This window comes from Acanthopagrus latus, chromosome 21 (genome assembly GCF_904848185.1).
Source record: "Acanthopagrus latus isolate v.2019 chromosome 21, fAcaLat1.1, whole genome shotgun sequence".
Lineage (NCBI taxonomy): Eukaryota > Metazoa > Chordata > Actinopteri > Spariformes > Sparidae > Acanthopagrus > Acanthopagrus latus.
Genome location: NC_051059.1, coordinates 4,103,991 through 4,125,568, shown reverse-complemented (window position 1 = coordinate 4,125,568; position 21,578 = coordinate 4,103,991). Strand labels below are relative to the sequence as shown.

The following is a 21,578-nucleotide window of genomic DNA, read 5'->3' as shown; positions in this document are numbered from 1 at the left end:
ATCAATCAATTTCACAACAAACCTAAATGTCCCTGACGTCCCACCTTCAAACACAGCCCCATTTGGCTACCTATGAAAAAGCTACTTAACCTCCCACTTTTCTATAGGAATACAGTCTTCCTGTCTATCAAAATGCTGATACACAGTTTTTGTGTCGTAAAGCTTCATCAGAGACAGTAAAACACTAAATGAACACCGACACCTGGTAGCAGTTCAGTGCTGCTATGAAACGAAACTTGTGCCAGTATTGTTTGCAGTATTATGGAACCTTTTATTTCTTTTAGTTAACGCTTCGATCATCAAATCTTCTAAAGGTCGGCACTATAGAGTAATACAGGCTGAAGTGGTATGTCATCTCTCACCGTACGTCCACCGCATCCTCCATGACAGTCATGTCCGTCTTGCACTTGGCCGAGGGGTTTATGGCGAGCTCAGCCGGGGGGATGACAAAGCTTTTACTCAACGGCAGCCACATTCCTTCTCCCAAGGTGTATGTGAATCTGCAGATGACACGAAAGGTGGACAAGTAAGGTTACAGGTTTGGGATTCACAAGTAGACCAGAAATAGCTTGGAAAACAAGATGAAATCAGTGGAATGCAGGTGATTTAGCAGCCCCTGTGGATAAAAAAGAATTTGTAATGATCTTGAGCCAGCTAAAGTGTGAATTTGGTTAAGCAAGAGAAAGGACAAAAAGTTTTGTAATTTGTTTTTTAAAATTAGCTGTGTGCAGGTGATTGACTGAAGTGATGCATCTCTACTGTATATTTGTGGTCATGTAAGAGCTAGGTTAGCGGACACGCAAGCTTAAAAATAACAGATTGTGTGGTTTGACGAAGCTATACTTATAAAGATCCACCAGAAATGGTATGATTATGTGTGTGAATCCAACTCTCTGACAGGCCTGACTAATTATGCAGAAATAACCAAATATGCAGGTTATATATAGGCATCAGTATAAACAAGAGATTGTTTCATAATACTGTAAAACATCCTTGTATTATGTTCAAATTAGTTAAATTATTAGAAGGATGAAGTGTGCTAAACATGATTAAAAACACAAACTGTTGATCTTGACCAAGACCAAAGATAAAAGTAGCATGACTCTACAGCCATGCAAGCATCTCCGTGAAGCTGTTTTTAGCCATGATGATGCTTAGAGCTAAACGCTAATGTCAGCCTGCTAACATAAGTAGATGTTTAGCAGGTATAATGTTTACCAGTTTGTCTCCTAATGTTTGGATACTATCCATCAATGTGGATCCATTTTCAACAATGCCACTGCAAGTGGGCTGGAGCCGATCTCAGCTGACATTGGACGAGCTGTGGGGTACACCCTTGGTAAGACTGTTTGGATATGAGCATTCACTAATTAGCACTGAACAAGAGGTACAGCTGAAGCCGAAGGGATTGTCATTAGTTGTGTCAAAGTGTGGAAATAATGGAATTTTGACTTGATGATAACGGTGCTGAATGACAAACCAAAGTAAGTAGGCATAATCTTCTGAAGATGGACGACTGACTTTGCAATCTTTAGACTCAAAAGTTGTAAAAATAGCTGCCACTAAAACAAATAACAGAAAGAAACCATTCAAAATGATGTGGTGCCCCTTTGAGTTACAACTCCATCAAGATCTAGGTCTCTTGTGCGAAAACAACAACCACATCACGTCAACATTGCTACTTTTTCAAAGATTAGTGTGTTCACTGCATCAGCGATTCAGAATAATGGCATAAAGTTGGTTAGAGGTTATTTATTTTACCTTTGAGTGAAGCTATTCTTTTTACATAACTCTTTCTTGAGCAGAAGGACATTGTGTGCTAATGGACGCAATGCATACTAAATGAGAAACCCTGACAAAGACGGGCCAATACCAGCATCCCCTGAGACAAAACAGGGCTATAAATCTGTAAACAACAGATGTCTGGAAGAAGGGCTTCAAAACAATTCTTTATTTGTGAGTCAATGAATACCATCAATCTTTAAACACTCTGCAGAGGAAATGCAATGCTTCCAACTTAAAGTTAAACAGTGCACGCTGATTAACATCAGATGCATTATTAGCACTGATGAATTATGCATGATTACTTGTAGCACAAAAAAGGCAACTTGTTGATTAAATAGTTAACAACCATTTTTATGCAGACTACACACATTTCCTCATTCACAGTTGTTCAATTTGCATTTTATAAAATGCTAACTTAGCATAAGCAAAGGGCAATAGATTGTGGGTACCGCATGCATTACAAGTCACTTTAAGAAAGAGAATGATTAAGCTAACCTAGAAATGGAACATTTAATTACATTACTCTTTGTTACAAAGTCAAGTTTTCAGTGGATCAAAGTGCTGCTGTTCTTCCATTTAGGGTAAAACACTGCCTTCTAGCAAGTAATTATAAGGTGGTAAGCCTATTAAATTGTACTATTCTTGTATCCTTTTTGTTTTTTTAGGATGCTGCTGGCATCTCTCTCATATGTCATTTCACCATCCCTTATGGGACTGTGTACAGCAACAGTATGGAAAGTCTCTGTGATGCAGCGTGACGTATATGGGTGACCACAGGACAAATTAGCAGCCATCTAACGAGCACTGCTTTATAATGGACAACTAGGGACAAGTGTGCTGCTGTATGACTTATCTGGTTCACCCTAAGAGAAACTGGAGGTGGAAAACACTAAGAGTTCCCGCGAGAAAACAGTTGCTGAGTGGAAAACATGTTCCCAGTCCTCAGAGGAACCCCCTGGCAGTTTATACTGTGTGGATGGCAAATGCTGTGTGTTTGAATGCTGACTCTCCACATGTATCTCCTCTGACACAGGAGAATTTTGCATGCATCCTTGAGTTTGCTTTTCTTCGTTTTATTCTCCATACCACTGTGATTCTAATTGCCTCATTTGCCTCTGTGTTTAATGGTAGTATCTGCCTAGGCAAACAAGATGATGGGTGCATGGTTCTCTGAGTGCTCGCTCATCTTCAAGGTCTTGTTCCGACGCCTGGAGCTGACAGGGTTGTTTGGCAAAGTTCAAAGCTCGAGGCTGAAACATTTAAATTAGGATGGATGGCTGGATGGGGGCACTGAGGACAAAGAGATTTAAAACTGCACGCCTGGACAGAGTGAGGAGAGGAAGGCGACCTGCCGAAAACATGCCAGCAGAGAGGGCAACTTCTAGGATATACTAGCTTGATGCCAGCATCCCATGTCTGTTCACAATGTAAAGGCAATGCTAACAGCCACAGGTGCGGTGCACAGAAACAGTATAGGTTTCCTTTTCATTGAAAGCAGCAGCAGCACAAACACCCTTTTTGTTGTTGTTGTTGTTGTTGTACTGTCATGGAAGGAGTCGGAGTGTTGTAATGAAGGCAGGTGCATATCCTCTGTTAGATATGCTCGTTCTCAAGTCAGTGAATGAATCATATTAGGAGGACAAGCTGTTATATACATTGTGAGGAACAAGGACAAGCGCTCTGCTGTATGTTTCTTTGTAACATGGTTCCCAGTAAACATAAAAGGGCATCCTGTCAACTATACTGTGTATGCTGAAATACAAAAACACTGAGCAAGCTTGCTGTGGCTCTTGTGGCTGAAAGCACAATGATTGAAGCAATACACGTCCTTTGAGGAACGACAGTCAGCTGCGGGCATGGTTTTGGTGTGATGACCAGTGTAAGAAGTGACTGTTGGTATGAAAACAACAATGGCAGCACCTAAAGAGGTTAGCAAAGATGATACTATAGCATCAGTTATCAGCAGAACTGAAGAGTGTATTTCACCAAAAGACAGATGGTTTATTCAGTCACATACTGTCACAAAGTATGCTTGCAAGCCCCTTCCCAAACAGTTTTTAGGGCGACTTCTCAGATGGCTCTGTGTAGCAAACCATCTGGCACGCCAGGTTATCTGGCTGAGAAAAAGCCAATATTCACTCTCATTTGCTATCTTACAGATGGTTAAGCATTGCTTTTCAAGGAGTGACTACTGTACATTTTAGGTGAGAGGGGTTGTTGGTAGTGATGAGCCCCAGGAGATTATCTTTCAACTCACTGTTTATGTTGTAGAGCCCTCAACTTTACTCTTCTGTTCACTCTCACTCCCCTTATTTATTTATTTATTTATTTATTTATTTATTTATTCATTCATTCATTCATTCATTCATTCATTCATTCATTCATTCCAACACTGACAAAGTTAGTAAATAGCTAGTAAAAATAGTGGAGCATTGAACAGCTGAAGAAGGGGGGGTCTGTTAGGTATTTGCTGGAACAACTTCACAAAGTGAGAATATGTCAGCTCTCTCCCAACTCATCGAATGGCAGGTAGTCAGTGGCATTCAGCCTCAAACTGTGATGCTCTAACTAGCCCTCACAATCAGACACACTAATGTACAGTGTTTGACCCATCTACCACTGCACTACAGTGATGCTTCTAGAACGGAAGCTAGGTGGGTACCTACCATGTCAAACAAAGAAGTGCTAATGCAATGACCAGGCTGCTGTATTTGTTGCATTGAGAATGAGTACAGGCTAACTATTGTAGGTTTAGGTCTTGTTTCAGTTGATGTTTAGAAAAAAATTTGAAAAGTAGAATATTTCCACATATATCTTTTGACAAGAAGTACGGTCACCTCACTGCAGACGGCAATGAAACAGTTCATGTAATCACACTTTGACAAAAGATATCACTGGTCAATTGTTAATGGTTGCCTAATGGTCAGTTTAATTCACAAACACAAGTTCAAAACCGGATTTTCAACATGAGAACACATTGATTATCTATAACCAGAAAGAAAATGGTATGGCTCTGCTTTTCTGATTCTCCTTAAATCACACGGGAGAGACAAAACCGAAGCCAACACGAGTTGTTTGACATTTGTCAAATATTTTGTGTAGCATTCATTGTGCAGCACCACAGAAAATGTAGTTTCGTAAAATTGAGTTATGTGAAGTTCCTCTCACCTGAAAATGCGATCAGAGGGCTGTTCTCCCATCACAAGATCAAAACCACGCTGGAAGATGGTGTAAGGCCAGGGACTGGCATGAAAAAGAGAATAGATCAGAAGGAGAGACAAGGAAGACAAAAGAGAATAAACCTGTGCGTTAAAATCAAAGCAAGAGAAGCGCTGAATTTTTCAGCATACCCACCTGCCTAATCTAAACCCCCTAAAAACAGAAACCATGTTTCAATGTCTAAACTTAAGTCATACCTGCCTTGCAGAGCCCCCAAATCACAAGCAGCATTATGATGTGTGCAGTGTGTAAACATGCTGATTGAAAAAGGTGGTCTCTGGCAGCTGACAGGCAATGTGACTTCAGCTCATATCTATTTACCACGGGAGGGGATAAGAGGGGATGACAGGACAAGGGAGAATGGGAGAAAGAGACAGAGGGCGGTGGAGAGAGCAGACGCTGAAAAAAGAGAGACAAAGAGTGAGATTGAGAGAGAGAGGGGGGAACATGGAGGGGAGGGGACAGATGCCAAGAGGCTGAAGTGAAAGAGAGAGAATGATGGAGATTAATGGGGAGTGGCAGCTTGGGGACTAAACAGTCTGCAAAGTGAGAGTGTAAGGAGAAGAAGTGACAAGGGCCCGGTGTCATTCGGAGCTAACTCCTACACTACTGTAAGCAAAAAGAACATAGAGAAAGAGCGGAGCGGCTTCCCTGCCACAGGCTGTGGTCATTAAACATTTAAGTCACCCCAGGGTGCCCACTCTGTCACACAGTGACAGGGACACACAGGGACCACCAGGGAAATGAGATACAGAGGTGCACACATGGGTCGACTAAGGAGGGAAACTCAGATGTCTCAACAAAATGTAAACCCAAAAAAAAAAAAACCTTTCTGAACATGCAGAGGCCGATATGTCAGCTCTAAGCCACAGACTGGTGAGACAAGAATTGGGCTCTCCTTTCATAATTCACTTAATCACAATGATCTTCACTGCATGATAGATTGTTTTAAGGTGGTAACAAACAGTGCATGCATTTATTTATGCTATTTATTCGATGCATTGTACCAGCATTAGCTTAGAGCTAATTCACAACTGCAGTCTCTTGGCAATTTGTTGTATCAGTCTGTCTGTTTTAATGAGGATGCAAGGTGTGTATAAATAGATCTAAATACGGGGTTATTTGCAACTTGCCACCCACATTCTTGTAGAAATGCATTAAATGTGCATGAAATGTGACCATTTACAGTGAAATTTAACTATTAAAATTAGACTGAAAATTAAAATGATCAATGCCACCATTTGAAGCAAATGATTTTCATGAGTGCACTTGGAATTTGCCATTAGAAAAATGATTTTTAGTCCATTAATAAAGTTATTGACTAATCATGGAGGATTGTTGATTTAATTCTACATTTAAATTCCATGTTAGCCCTTTAATTTTGATGAAAACACACAAATAATTAGAGGACATTCCACACTTTTTGGTATGACAGCATTTCACTATTAAGTTGTGTCCTGCCTTAACATTTAACATTTAGCATTTCCGTTTCGTGATCAGTCCAACAGAGCAGGAACAACAAGCTCTAAATAGCGATGAGGAGTTTGCCAGAGTCATGTTTTGGTTCAATGACATCTTATTATTCCGAGGCACACTCCAGGCTCCATACAATGTAGTTTTTTTTTTGTTTTTTTTTTTATCTAAATGGTTTAATAACTATTAAAATACAGCTCCATAATAGCATACATCATTTTTTTACATCATTACATCATCAGGGGGGATTCTGGTATTTCTAAAACCAGGCCCAATATTTACATGTTTTGCTGTATAAATGATTCATACTTTTCAACAGTTTTTTAATTGGTCCAAGAAGGTGACTCAGCTGGTTGTCACGGCATGGCTACAGTGGTTGCAACATAGTCCTTTTGAGGCAACTCAAAGTTACGTTTGCTAAAAGTGCAGTTTGTTAAATAACAAGATATGTTTAGTTTCTCACTCTGAAATCATGCAAGGTGAGCAGTTACAGTTGTTATCTCAAAATATTCAACCAGTACTTTGGAACTATTTCTCCCCCACAGCTCTGACTCATTGTTTGCACTGTTTTCTTCCTGTAACAATTCATTTCTCCTGAGATTTCAGCAACACTTGTGTTCCTGGTTAAAAAAAAAGGTTCCTATTATTTCACAAAAAGGCTTATCTCTGTATAATAATCGTTTTCTGTGATGTTGTCAGACACTTAGAATAACATCCTCGGGTTGTCAGTGGCAAAAACAAGCACTCTTAGTGGATGTAACTTTTGCAGTTGTCGTTGCCCACATGGATTATGTAACAGCCGTGTTGCAGCTACCAGCTGAGTCAATCTGCTGGACCAATTCCAAAACTTTTGGGAGGTATGAATCATCTACATAACAAAAGATGCACACAAATGACTCAGGTTTGAAAAAAGAATAACAAGATAAATTGCCTCACTGCTCCCTTACTTTTAGTTTATCATGCTACAATGTATTAAGGAACTCTCTATCTCTTTACTCACTATCTTTATTATGGTACCCCTTCTCTGAATGCGTTCCTCTTATATTAGCAGCCTGTATTTTATGTTGTTTGTATCTGAGAGGAGGGTGAGAGATGATTGAAAAAAACAAGAGGAACCCTATAATACATACATTCATACCCGGTGACAATGCACCAGAATCACTAATGCCAGTGATTTTGGTATGCGGGATCAAAAAGGGAACTGTGTCGACACTCTCTTCTTTGATGTGAGCAGTATTTTCTGGAAAAGCAGCACCTCTACACCCAAAACCTGAGTGGTCACCAAGTGGTTGGCACTGTGGCTGTGGTGTTAGCCAAATGTCAAGGACTTTTTAACAAGCACCTGTGAACCCAATTAAGCGTTTATATGACTTCCTGGGACTGGGTCTGAAACAGCATTTTTCAACGCCAAAAAGATATCAAGTCATCACTTGGAATCATTATAGTAATATAAAAGAAGGGACCTTGCACCCAAAGAGATGAGCAGGCCAAAAAGTGTGATAAAACACCCACAACTTCAGTGACACACCATTGGCCCAAAAGTGATTTATTAATAGTGCTAAAATCCATTCAAGTAATTTTTTTGGCCTGTGACTGAAACAGTAAATGACTCATGACCAGTACTTCTCGGAGGCATGGACTCAGAAGAAGTTTTAACAAATAAGCAACAACCTACCCTTGATGATGTCGCAGTGATGTCAGTCAGGTTATATTGCATTTAATTACTGACTATGAGTTCAAAACAAACAACCAAAAGCCTGCGTTACAGAGTGCAGGTGTGAATTTGAAAGACTTAAATCTAATAAATACGTGCAATTGGTTGCATTATTGAAATTGCAGGACTCACGAGTCCAACCCATAGCAATACTTAAATGATGTCAGCATTTGCTGCATCAACTGTTACCACCAGACCACACCTGTCTCTTGTGAGCTCCCTAACTCTGTGGGAGTGCATTATTAAACATGTGGATTCCCCCTTTAATCATTCACAAATAAACAAAGAAAGCACAGTAATGCAGTATGGCCATCCAGGCAGGAGATTTGCAAAGTAGGTAATTACTTTCAAGGCTTTTCACCAGTAAGTCTATTCAAATAAAGTCAAATGTATTGGTCGAGTGTTGCCCAAAGTTCTTTAAGCAGAGAGGTTAAATATGCAGTTAAATAATGAAAACCAAAATAAATTGGTGAATAACTCTAAGAGACAGAATCTGACAGTTATATTAATTATTAAGGGGACTTAGTGTAACTGTAAAAGAGGTAAATCTTTAGCTGGAATTTAAATTTTGGATAGATAAGATGTGACATAAAGGGTAAACTTTTTCACAGTCAGAAAAACTTAGTCACCTTTGACTGGTAATATGACATGATGAGGAATATCTGATATCTGAATATCTTATCATTTTTGGAAAATTGGCCTCTGAGGACCAATCATAAGAACTGTATTCATAACTTATTATTTATGATGTAACCATGTCAGAACCACTACACATTTCTTTTTCAATGTGGCTTTTTAACTGAAAAGTAATGTCCACAGTGCAATTTTAACAATATATGGCTTACTGTATGAATGTATTCTCCAGTCCTAATTAGGGAAATTACTTTCTGAGCTGTATCTACAGCAGACAAATCTGCATCATGTAGAAACAACTGATCAGTTGCATATAATTGTGTGCATGATGAAGGTTCTCAGTCATCCAGGCCATGGTAATTCTGCGATATAGCACTTAGAATAATTTTGTGTAGTTAAGCTTCTCCTACTTTTCATTTCTTACCCTAAGCCTTGTGATTGTTTTTGTTGTTGTAACTGTTATTTTGTTTTGTTATGTTTTGTGTGGTTTTTTTTTGTTTGTTTTTTTTTCCCCCACCATTTTTTATGCCTGATAGGAAGCCTTATTGATCCATCCTCAGTTTATTATCATTACTTACCCCTGATTGGGACCCCACTCACTACGGATGCAAAGGTGCTTGTGGACTGGATCCTTCATGTAGCCATCAAGGCAAAGGCATTCTCCTGCAAACAGAAGGGCAGTGATTCAATCATGTGTTCATTACAGACAAGCTTTTTTTTTTTTTTTTTTTTTTTTTTTTTGTCTCTTGGCTACCCTCCTTTTTATTTCACTCCAGCAGAGCAAACCCAAAGATTATTCTCTTCAGTTAGGGAACTCTTAATTAGCTCTTACTTTAATGATGTAGTATTTTTTTCAGATATTTGAGCCATGCATTTGTCCAGATTTCTCAGAAAAAGGCTCAAAAAGTTTTCCAGCAGAAACATTTTCAATCTACTATTATTGTACAATACAGCTGCTCTAAAAATGGCAACTAATGGCCGATGGCAGCTAATGAAAGTGATGGTGCTCCCCTCTGTGCACCATGCCTGCAGATGTTTTTCTGACACATTTGATAGGGACACCATTTGTGAAACTCTGGCTCACTGCCATACTGTTAGTACATATGACTCTTCCTGCATTACTTATTTTGAGTGTTGTGAAGGTTCTTATTATGTTATGCAGGGTTTTCTGACCCTAAAGCACAGTTAGCTGGAAAATAACTTGATGGACAGATTTTTTGGGTGTATTTGTTGCTAATTCATTTAGCAACAATGACAAAAAAACATGAAGTTCTTCCAATAAATGCTTCTACATCTATACCTAATGCAAGCACAATTGAACTTCTTTAAAATGCAACCATACAGCCTGCTTACAATTTGGTCCAAATACTTCAATGTCCTCATCATTCTGACAATAAATTTGAAAACCCCGTTAGGCACATGGTGTATATCTTACTGTCCAGTCAAATCACAATTTTGCGAGCTATGTCAGCAAATATGTATGCTAACTGTCAGTTAGCAAGCTGACTACTTTATAGGGCCCACTGGCCTGTACAGAGCTTGCTAGTATGTCACTGATTAGCCCGCCAGCTACAAACAACAAAAGAATAACAACAGCTGCTCGTTGTTAGCTATCACTGGCTGCAGCTAATTACCATGAGCTAATTTCTGTGTCTTGACAATAATGACTTTGTTTTGTTCTTTTATTATGCTAACAGGAGGCATATGTCTGCCAGGTGAAGCTACAGGGGGATACTGCCTCTCGGCGGTTCATAGATGGATTTAACATCACATCAACACTCTTGTTAGTAACTTGAAATTCTTAAAGTAGTATCCTGGCCATATCTTACATTATCTATACAATTGTTCCTTTAATGTTACAGTTTCTGAAACAGTGTGAAACACAAAAGCACAAAAAAAAACTATTTGTTTTCCTTGGTAGCTCCCCACTTTTAATCCTGGAGCTTAACTGCACAATAAAAAGAGAAATGCCAGACATCTAAGAGTAAATACTCAAGTTAACTTGAAATCATTCCTCCAAATGTCTAGATTTAATAGACTTAATCTATACTAGTGGGTTTTTTTCTCAGTTATCTGACTGGTCCCATTGGCTGAATAGCATCCACAACCTAAATGGGAAGTGATTAGATCAGTGATTAGTCTAATGAATAGACACTTGGCACTGTCATTATTTACTAAAGCGAAGCTTGTCTGGGACTGAGATTTCACCAAATCCACTTAACACTCAGGCCTAAGGCAACATTTTGGGGCAATTGCTAATAGGATCACATGCAACACTGCTCAAGAGTACTGCATACAAATGAAGGCACTGAAGGCACTAAAACTGTAAAGCTTAGGTTCAGGACCCCAAGTGGGATCTTTTGACATGCAGATATGGTCACCAATAACTTTCTATATATATATATATATATATATATATATATATATATATATATATATATATATATATATATATATATATATATATATATATATATATATATGAAAATAGATATCTGAAATAGAGGGCTGTGGATTTGTGAATGCTCTGCATTGGCATCGTCCCTATAGGTGAAGCCTTTTAGCAGTGAAGTATCTCTTTTTTTTTGTTCTGCTGTCAGCTCCCAGGAGAAATGTTGGCCTTGACTTTGCTCATTGTGATTGATGGGGCCTCACCTTTGGTTTAGAGGGTTACTCAGGAGTAACATGTACAACATGCTCTGCTCATGCTCAATAGGAGGCAAGTGAAGGGCAGTGGCCCCGGGCTTTTATACACCACTGTTAATGGAAAAGGTCAGCTGTCAGTACCTGCCAGGCTAAACAAAATCACGTCCAATCTTCCTTCCTGCTCATTTTGCCTGAACAGAAGAAAGAAATGACTGAAATGTGTCAATTGTACTTATTTGATAGTAGACTCATCAAACAGTATCTCTGTGTGCTCAGTCTATTTAGGATTAAGATATTAAGGGGGTGAGTGAGATTAGAGAGGGATGAGGACACACCTTTTTTTTTTCTTTTTTTTTACCAGGTAAGTTAGACTGACTCATAAATTGGTTTAAAACCGGTCAGATTGTCATCTAAAAAAAAAAAAAAAAAACATCTTGGTGAGTATACATAGAACCATTTGAATTTGATGAAGCCATTTCCTATCAACAGCTCCAGGCTTTTTCCTCTGCTGGCTTTATAACAACATGATGGGAGACTCCTCATTTACGATCTGAGAAACAACGTATGTACTTGTTTAATGATACCAAACCTTCCACCCAACCAGTCAAGCACCAATGTATTAGCATTGCATGTACATCGGCTAATTTACAATAAATTTAGTACAGAGATGCCAAATGTTGAGGTGATGAAGTAGCAGTGCCATTAGACAGAGCAGTGATCTACGTATTTTAGTGATCTTTATAAATGTATCACTTAGTAATGTGTTACTATCATCTCTAAACAAGCAGTAAGCAGGTTGAGTACAAAGGGCTCTTTATGTCATACACTTACTTAACTGTATTATTCGCGTTGCTCTGCCATCCTGATCCTATGCAATTATTTACGTAAAATGCATCACCTGAATACCTGAATGATGTGCTGTAGGAACTCACATTTCCCCCACATATACTCTTCACTATCATCTAACTGCTTGTCCAACACTTCCCTGGGCAATACTACCAACAAGTGCTCAATATATCTCTGAACATAATTGCTACTTTTCTGCTTTGCTAAATATGCAGTGAAAGAGCTGAAGTGTTTGAAATCAGAAAGGCAATTTTACATTTTTGAGTGACAGTCTGAATTGTGTCAAGAAAGAAGTGAAAAAAATATTGCCTGAGAAGCAAAGAGATGACAAAAGCTGCAGCATTTCGTTTAGATTTATTGCACAGAGGCTGAACAATGCTAAATGCTTTAATTGCCGTTTCATCGCACTCTAAGGTCGTGCCACTCAGCTCAAACTTGTTTTACACTTTCAAGGTGTTGCATTCCCTAATTACTCAATATAGATGTGGTGTTTTTTATGCCTCACACTTTATTTACATCACATCCCACCCAGCTTTTTATCACACTTGTACACACATGGAATAACGTTGTATTTAGGGCGACCAGGCAAAGCAAAATGTAAAGACAGCCCTTAAATAGCCTGGGACTCTTGATCTGATGTGTGGGCAGAAAAAGCTGCAATAGAGCTATGTTTCTCCTCATGTTTTGTCACTCGTGTGTGAAATTATTCTGCTCATCAAGTATATATATCCACACATTGATCCATTACACAGTCCCATTAATCAAGCCAGAATGGTATGATGTGGGAACATATGTCTCCAGAGGCAGAACACGTCTCTTTGTGTTTCATTAAAGCCCAGCACACCTTCTAGTCAAGATGGTGGTGTTAAGAGCCCGTAAACATAAAGCACCCAGGTTTAGGGCTCTGCAGGTGGGGAAGCACCATGCATTTAAACATCCGCCGTCTCTTTTAATGTCTTGCAAGGAGCAGCACAGATATTGTCGCAGCCCATTTCAGTTTTCATCAGTATCTCCTCCAGCAGGAATGAAGATTGGATTTAAGCTATCTATAGAACCTCTGCAATCTCACTGCAGCCCACACACACTTTCAGTCCCACTTATGTGCATGCTGACACACACACAAAAGCACACATATGCAACGGTTTCATTACGAATGCATCATATGAAAAAATACAATAAAATTACTGAAGCCTTGCTGCCAGACCTGCTGGTCCATATTTCATATTGAGGAGTGGGCATTGTGTGGCCTCGGGTGTGTGGGTGAATCTCTGAAATTTTACCAAGGCGGACGGCTTTTTGATTCATTTAAAGGTCTCAGAACTCACTCTGTATTGCCCAGGGGAGAGTTATGCCGTTGAATAATGGATGAAAAACAAGGAAGACACTTCCTCCTCTTTAAATGTGAGATTTCTTCCTGCACTCATAATTTAAGCGACGCACTGGCAGAGACATTCCAAGAAAGCAGGTAAAACTTAAAATGATTCATTCTGGCCATTACTCTCTCTTGTCTGATGTCTATTGAGGATAGTTGCTCCTTTTAAATGGGAACTTTGGCAATTTTCAGCCAACTTTGTATCTCTGCAATTTTGTCAGTTTATGCAAATCAAGAGTGAAAAATGTGGTGTTTTTCGCACACACTTGAAGCCTCCCACTCTATTGCTGGCAAAAAGACACAAATCAGGTTGTTCCACAATTTGTAAGTGCACATCAATAGGTAAAAAGATTATTGAAGGACCATCAAGAGTACCATCTTTCTCTCTCTCACCAACCTCTGATCAAACTGTCTGAAGTATCCAGTGATGATAAACCAAGATTATGTTGCCACACTGCCTATTTTTCACCTAAAATGCTTTTAGAAAAAATATTTGAGGAGCAACGATTTAGAAGGTTGGGTTCACATTCAAATCTGAATGTTCAATTACTGTTTTATTTATTCAACTAAATTATCATAGTCCTCTGTATATTATCTTAGCTTAACTTTTGCAGAAAAATAACATGTATGCATTATTAACAGCAGCTGACAACAGCTTTACATAAAAAATAGGCAGCCACGTTGAAGTCTATTAACTTCCTGCATCGGTCCCAGCCTTTGTGTATAAATCCTACTATAAAAAAGTTTGCGATATAAACAGATACAAATGGTAGCTTTGGGTTACACCCTTGTCTTCATGAGGCATGTTCATTTTCAGTAACTGAGTAACAAGACATTTAATTACCACAGTAAAACACAGACAGATTGCTATTTTTATGCAAACAGGATTGCTTCTCTGCTGTGAAGAGTTAGGGCATTTTTCATTCAAAACTCAAAAAAAAAAGTTTTGTTGATACTTAGCCTTTGTTATCCACCGCGCAGTAATATATTTTTCTTCAAGCGAAAGCTATTTTTGTATGTTAGAGGCCTTTTCTTTGCTGGTAGATGTCTACTGTCAACACTTCCGCAGGGACAGAGAACATGTCATGATTAATGCCTTACTTTGACAACGTTTTCTGAAGTTCTCAAAATAGGAAGAAAATTGTTAAGATCTTATGGATGACAGAATACTATTTAAATTATATTATTTATATCTTCTCAATGATTAGCTACCTGACTTACCGTCACTTGAACAATTATCAATGGAACTTGAAAAGGAGAAAAAACAACGGCAGCTTGCCTTTAAAATTAGCAAGACCTACTTGGAGAACTTAGTGCTTCTTTTTGGGCTCAATAGTTCTTAAACTGTTAAAACAACAAGATGTTTTACATCATGCTGTTTCACAGACTGCTACTTTCTTCATAATGAATTTGGAGGTAGGAAAGATGAAAATGCATTCCCTGGCAGAGAGGGTGATAAAGAGCTTGTTAAACAACAAAATGTTCTACAATTCTGTTTTATCAGCACATCTCATCATTTGAAATTTGAATGGGGTGTGAGATCTGAATAAAACATTATGTAAAATACCTGTGCATGGCACTTATTTCAATTGTGTATGTATTATGCACAAAGTAGTTCACATATATATTTATGTCCACATACCACAAACCAAGTCAAATTGATTTGTATACTTACTTAGACCTTACACACTCACACTTTCCAATTTGACTTTTTACTCCTCAGTATGCATCCTATATCAAGTCTGTCAGTCAACCAAGTTATCGCTTTCACAATCCCAGCTGCTTATTAAATCAATGTCTTGTTTAGGTAGTCAGCTGAATTCAATTTTGGGAAGCAATTGATTAACAAGTACAAAGACATAAATTGTGAGCAGTTTTGAGACACATGATTAACATAGTGGTAAGCTGGCACTTGCTTTTCAATCTGTACTGTTTTAATACTCAGTTTTCAGGTCAAAAAGAAGGATTCATATACTGTAGCATCAATCAGAAGTTACTGACATGCTGCTTTTGCTCAACACAATTCAAGTATAATTTATCAGTTAGTTCAGCCACACCATCAAGCTTACGGTACACCTCTCCCTCCCTCTATCCCTCCAACCCATCATTCATCCAGAAGAGAAGAGTGAAACTGATATAAAAAGAAGAGAAACTATATTTTTGTGTTTGTATGTGGGCTCAAATAAGGGTCATATCATTATCAAAAATATATCAATATATAAAAGAAAAAAAATAACTGCAAGGTTACATGAAGACTGAAAAATAACATTTGCTTATATAACCATCTACAGATTCAAAAAAACAGAAAAATGTGTGAAACTCCCAACACTCTATTTAAAGAAACACTAAGGTTCATTGCAACTTGGTTTGGTAGCACTGGCCATTGGTTCAATTGGATAATATATAATTTTTTGTTGCCTAGTGGACTAATTTGTACTATATGTAATTTACCTGTTTGCTTGTGATTTAGATTATCTTTGAAAGAGCACTACAGAAATATTTGTGGCAATTTACATTATTAATATTTTTTGTATTGGCCATATATGGGCAGAGTGTGACATGATGTGAAAAATTAGACCTTTCCCATCTCTCTATCTTGCTGTTACAAGCCTGTCGATCAAATCAAATCAAATCAATCTTTATTTATGCAGTGCTTTTCATACAAAGAAAGCAGTTCCAAGTGCCTTACATAGATTAAAAACAATCAAACAAACAACAACAGAACAAGAGAAACAGCAAATAAAATCAAGAGAGACAGCAAATAAAATCAGTCTGTCGATGATTTGTTAAAGTTGTTTTAAGCTGCTGGACCGTGGATTTCTTTGTGAAGGACTCGGGTTGGATTCTCCATGACAGACCAAAGGAGGTGACTTTACAGACATTTGTGAGTGTTATTTGGCGGCCTGGAATAGGATCTATCACATGATAATGTAACATAATAACTTACAGAATATTCAATATACACCAAAACGTAGCATGGCCCAAACATAGACAGACACAGACCGCGGAAAAACGTTGGTCATTCATATGAGATTTCATAAGGCACAAGCCTGTGTCTGTGTGTGTGTGTGTGTGTGTGTGTGTGTGTGTGTGTGTGTGTGTGTGTGTGTGTGTGTGTGTGTGTGTGTGTGTGGTTACAACACCCGGCGGCTGGATGAAGGAGCACTAAGAAGAAGATGTAGTTTGCAAAGTTGGTATTTACTGCTTAACTTTCACAAACACTTAGTGATACAACAATTTATCCTCTCTAATTAATTGCTTGCAAACAGACTCAGTCCTGCAAAATGCCTCAGGAACTGGAAATCCCCACCTCCAGTGATCAAAATACAGTCAGTGAGCCTCAGCAGGTGTATGAAAGAGCATCTTTAAATGTTTACAGGTGTGACCATGACTATGGTCTTTCGTGTTGCAGGGTCTGAAATGTGAAATAGATTGCCAGAAGCACTCGACCTGGTTTTCTCCAGGGTAACTGTCGGCAGAGCTCATCAATTAGTTTGCATGTCTCCTGTCAGCTCCACTTCTGCTTTGGCAAAAAGCAGTAAGTCTGCACAGAATCTAGTTCAAACCGGATTGATTTTGAGAGAGAAAATTGAAAAGCTGAGATACTTAATAGATACATTATTTATAGCAGATTAGGTGTCACGTAATATGTTGTTTCTCATATTACGTGACACCTAATCTGCTATAATAGGCTCACTGACTGTATTTTGGATTTCCAGTTCCTGAGTCATTTTGCAGGACTGAGTCTGTTTGCAAGCAATTAATTAGAGAGGATAAATTGTGCAACAAAAAAGCTCCAACTTTACACAAGCAACGGCTGTCTTTATTTGCAAACTCATCTTCGGACACAGAGTGCCATTTTTCACTGGATTTCTAAAATTCTAAATTGTGGGCAACAACCATGATGGATAAAAACAGGAACAGAAAGCGTTACTGAATCTTTCCAGTTACAGAGTTCAGATCAGGTGAATTAAAAACAGGTCATAAACACTAAACAGCTGCAGCAGGAAAAAGAAGCCACATGATGATAACATGTGCAACTTCCTTTTCTGTCAATAACTTTCAAACTGACAGACTTCCAATACATATTTCCTCCATTTATGCTCTTCACCACAAATGAACTGACTTCACATTATTAACAGCTTCATCGATTCTGACTATCAAGTTAAAAAAGGCACCCAAACCATACAATAATGTATCCTTGAAGACATTATTGCTGGTATACTTCTGACCATCTAGCTGTCAAACACACGTGAATGTGACAGCAAAGACAAGTGGGGTCCAATTAATTGATATTTGACATTAAATGATTGATTGTTTTGGTTCTGGTGAAAAAGCTAGCACCAGCATTTAATTCTTGTCACTCATTAGTACAAGACCCAAAGAAGCCCTGAGGGGCAAGTAAAGACATATCTTTATGTTATGTTCTAGACTCACCTGTCTCTGGGTCACACTGGTGCTCACACGGGTCCAGGAGGCGCCGTCCACACAGCTCGCTGACCCAGGGCCCGCTGGCATTCTGCTGGTAATACAGCAAGATCTGGGCTGGGTTCAGCCAGTCAGAGGCATCCAACTGGCTGCCCTGCAGCAAAATGAACCTTGATCCTGAGGAGGAAAGCAAGAGGAAGGAAGACTCAGTGGGTTGAAGATGAGGTTGAACGGGAAAGGAGGCACAGAGAAGTTGAGAGTAAATCAATGGATGGCAGTTGGAGAGAGGGTTAGAAAACAGGAACGAGTGCACACATTGAAAACATAAAACCAATATGCATATTTTGGCTAAAAGTAGATTTGTCCATTTCAGCATGTATTTTCATAAGAGTTATTTGAAATACACGAGTAAAAAAGGAGACACACACGAAAGCACTTTGCATCTTAATTCTCTTCCACTGAATTGGAGACAGCAAACATAAACATATTATTGCTATTATTGCTGGTAGTTTAAATGTGAGAAAACTTCAAAACCTTTGAAATAAAAGTTTGATGAAAGCAAAAAGGGAACTGAACCAGTTGAATTACCAGGTGAAAAAAAAAATGGATACTAGACAAACCTAACCCTACAAATGTAAAAGTTTCAAAACAACCCTCTCAAACACTACGTTGATATCTAAAAAAGAATGCTTATGGTTTTGTATCATTAAGGTAGGAGCTGACAGTTTAATAACTACAGACCTATAAAATAAAAACTACTCAAACACAGAGAAACATTCAAATGAAACAACACATTATAACAAGACTAACACTTGTGTTGGTTATTATAAGCACACACAGGCAGACAGCTGAGCCATCCACACTGTTGCCCTGCAGCCAAACACATCAGGAGGCAGAAGGTAACAGGGGGAAAAAAAAAGATAATTCACGCGCATGTTTTCCATGGTGTTTGAATAAATATTAAGGATTCAAATGGTGAATGCGTACCCAATGTCATGAGTAAGTGAATCATGTTAGTGTGATTTTGATTTTTAAATGTATACAATAAAGGATTTGAGTGTGATGTTGTTTGGCTACAACTTTACTGATCAACCTCAACTTAACAGTCATTCTCATCGCTGCAGTGGGAAGTTGTATTATGTATTTTACGTATTTCTTGCTGAGCTATGCCTTTATATTCAGTGTGCATTTAATTCAGTTAGGCTAATGGCACTCAGATTTAATTGGCTAGATGCCCTAATGAATATAGCTGAATTGTAACATAGTTAAAGGTTCACATTAGTGTATAATCAATTGAAACCCAGAATTGTTGTGTTTTTGTTATCGTACATTGAAGCATTTAAATCTACAGACACAGTGGGTCCTCTTCTGCAGAGTCCACAATGTTACATCACCATTTTCTACAATAACCCAGAATGGACATACCAAAGCCTGGCTCAAGATAGGACCATTTTTTGGTTGCCACCCTATGTGAGGGGGAATTCATATGGTTGCAATCTGCAACCACACTGCTAGATGTCATTAAGTCCTACCTTCTTGACCTTTAAGAAAACCCATCAAGTCAGAGCCTGTTCAGGCTACTCTGCAGTTTTACTTAGAAGAAACCATATGAACAAATTCACTATGTGCATGATAAAACAGAGCACATTTTAGCTTTTTTATTGTATTATTTACTATTATTGGTGGCACTAACTATAGTGACATAAATATAGCCGCATGATGGGATTACTGCTGCATTCAAGTGTCAGGTCAACATGTCATCACTGTCTAATAACCTTCTGCTTTAATTTGGCTACAACTGTTTACTAGCCAACACGTGTTTTAGTCACCATGTAACTTGAATATAAAAAGGCATGACCTTAATAAAATATTTACAAAGTTGATAAGCTGCATTCAAAATTAGATTTGTTTTTAACATAAATTGTACATTTCTGGAATTCAACCAAGACATACAGCTTGGCACAGGAGGGCAACAATTTAATTTCCGCTTGATTTGTGGTTTGTTGTCATGGCTGAAAACAATGTTACATCAAATATACTCGAGAGTTTTTACAGGAAAAGCAGTTCAATTACTTTACTGAAGGGGGTCAGGTAAGTTAAGTAGTGAAATACTTCATGAATCATTTTTTCTACTATATTGTTAGGGCAGCTGTGGTTCAGGGGTAGAGCCAGCATCGATTGCTGGTTTGACTCCCCAACTATGTCGAGGTGTACTTGGGCAAGATCCCGAACCCCTAAATGCTTGCATGGCCGCCACCACCATCAGTGTTTGAATGTATGCATGAGACCCTGTGAGCCGCTTTGGACAAAAAAAACATCTGCTAAATGCCCTAAATGTGAATGTGGTGCAGTTGCCTGTTGCCTCACAGCAAGAACAACTTGGGTTCCTTTCTATTTGGACTTTGCATGTTCTCCCTGTCCTTGCATGGGTTTCCTCTGGGTACTCTGCTGTTTCCCCACCATCAAAACATGTTAGCTGATTTTCCAGTCAGTGTCCTTGACTAAAGGTATGTGCTGCCCTCTGCTCCCTCTGGAGGGCATACCTTTAGTATGTAGGGGTTAAATTCCAGGTTCACCATGTTGTAAATTCTATGATATGTGATCAACAAAATAGTTTAAAAAATATGCATTAATCAGCCAAACAAACTTAAACAAACACACCACATACACTCACAAGCAGGTCACTGGGGCTCCGGGACACCTGACACAGCAGGTGTCATTATAATACCTGACTCTGAGAGTTATCCACTGTGTGATCTCTGTAAATCAGCAGCAACACTCAGTGACCAAAGCCCCCGTCCACATGCAAACATGGGATGCACTGGGCGTTTGCTAACCCAGGCATATTTAATGACTTGTTGGCAAGCTCTGCGCGCCCTAGTTAGTGCCATCCCCTTTGATGATCCCTTTAAAACTAGAGCACACACTGCAAATGGCCGGACGCATCTTGTTTGCCTAATTGTGGCGCTTCATAAAATAGCTCAGAAAAACTTTCAAACTTAGACACCAATCAGCAATGTGTGTTCTTTTCATGGCACTTTCATGTGTCCTATTTGAGATCGCTGGCAATCAGAAGCATAAAATACTGCTGTTTTTGCTTTATGGAATGGATTTCTAATATTAAACATTAATGCTTTGTGGATGTATAAAAACATAATTAATATGCTAACTGACTTCTGACAAAATAACTAATTATGAGTAAATAAAATTGGAGCCATCTCAGTTCTGATATGCATCATCACATTGAGGGTGAAGCTCACAGGAGGCTAAAAATACCTAACTGGACTTCCAGAGTGGTGTGGGCATCAAGCTTATTATTCAGTTTAAGCATCGCTGTGCCTTAACAGACATTCATGTTCTTCTCAGGGTGGAAAGAAAAAACTGTGGTGATCAAATGACTTTCAATCTCGGGCCATCATCAGACCAACATTTTGTTTGGCCAGTTATCATACGGTTTATGAT

At 38.6% G+C, this 21,578-nt stretch overlaps 1 protein-coding gene across 8 annotated transcripts in view; it reads right to left on the bottom strand.

Annotated features, from left to right (window-relative positions):
- The window catches only part of astn1 (astrotactin 1), a 406,003-nt gene that overhangs the window by 256,098 nt on the left and 128,327 nt on the right, over positions 1-21,578 (bottom strand). For all 8 annotated transcript variants that reach the window (XM_037083604.1, XM_037083606.1, XM_037083607.1 and 5 more), the window contains 4 exons: positions 18,126-18,293; positions 9,403-9,487; positions 4,954-5,028; positions 363-500 (listed from right to left, as the gene is read on the bottom strand). In XM_037083604.1, the coding sequence (XP_036939499.1) occupies positions 363-500; positions 4,954-5,028; positions 9,403-9,487; positions 18,126-18,293 (466 nt within the window). The remainder of the gene's footprint in view (positions 1-362; positions 501-4,953; positions 5,029-9,402; positions 9,488-18,125; positions 18,294-21,578) is intronic.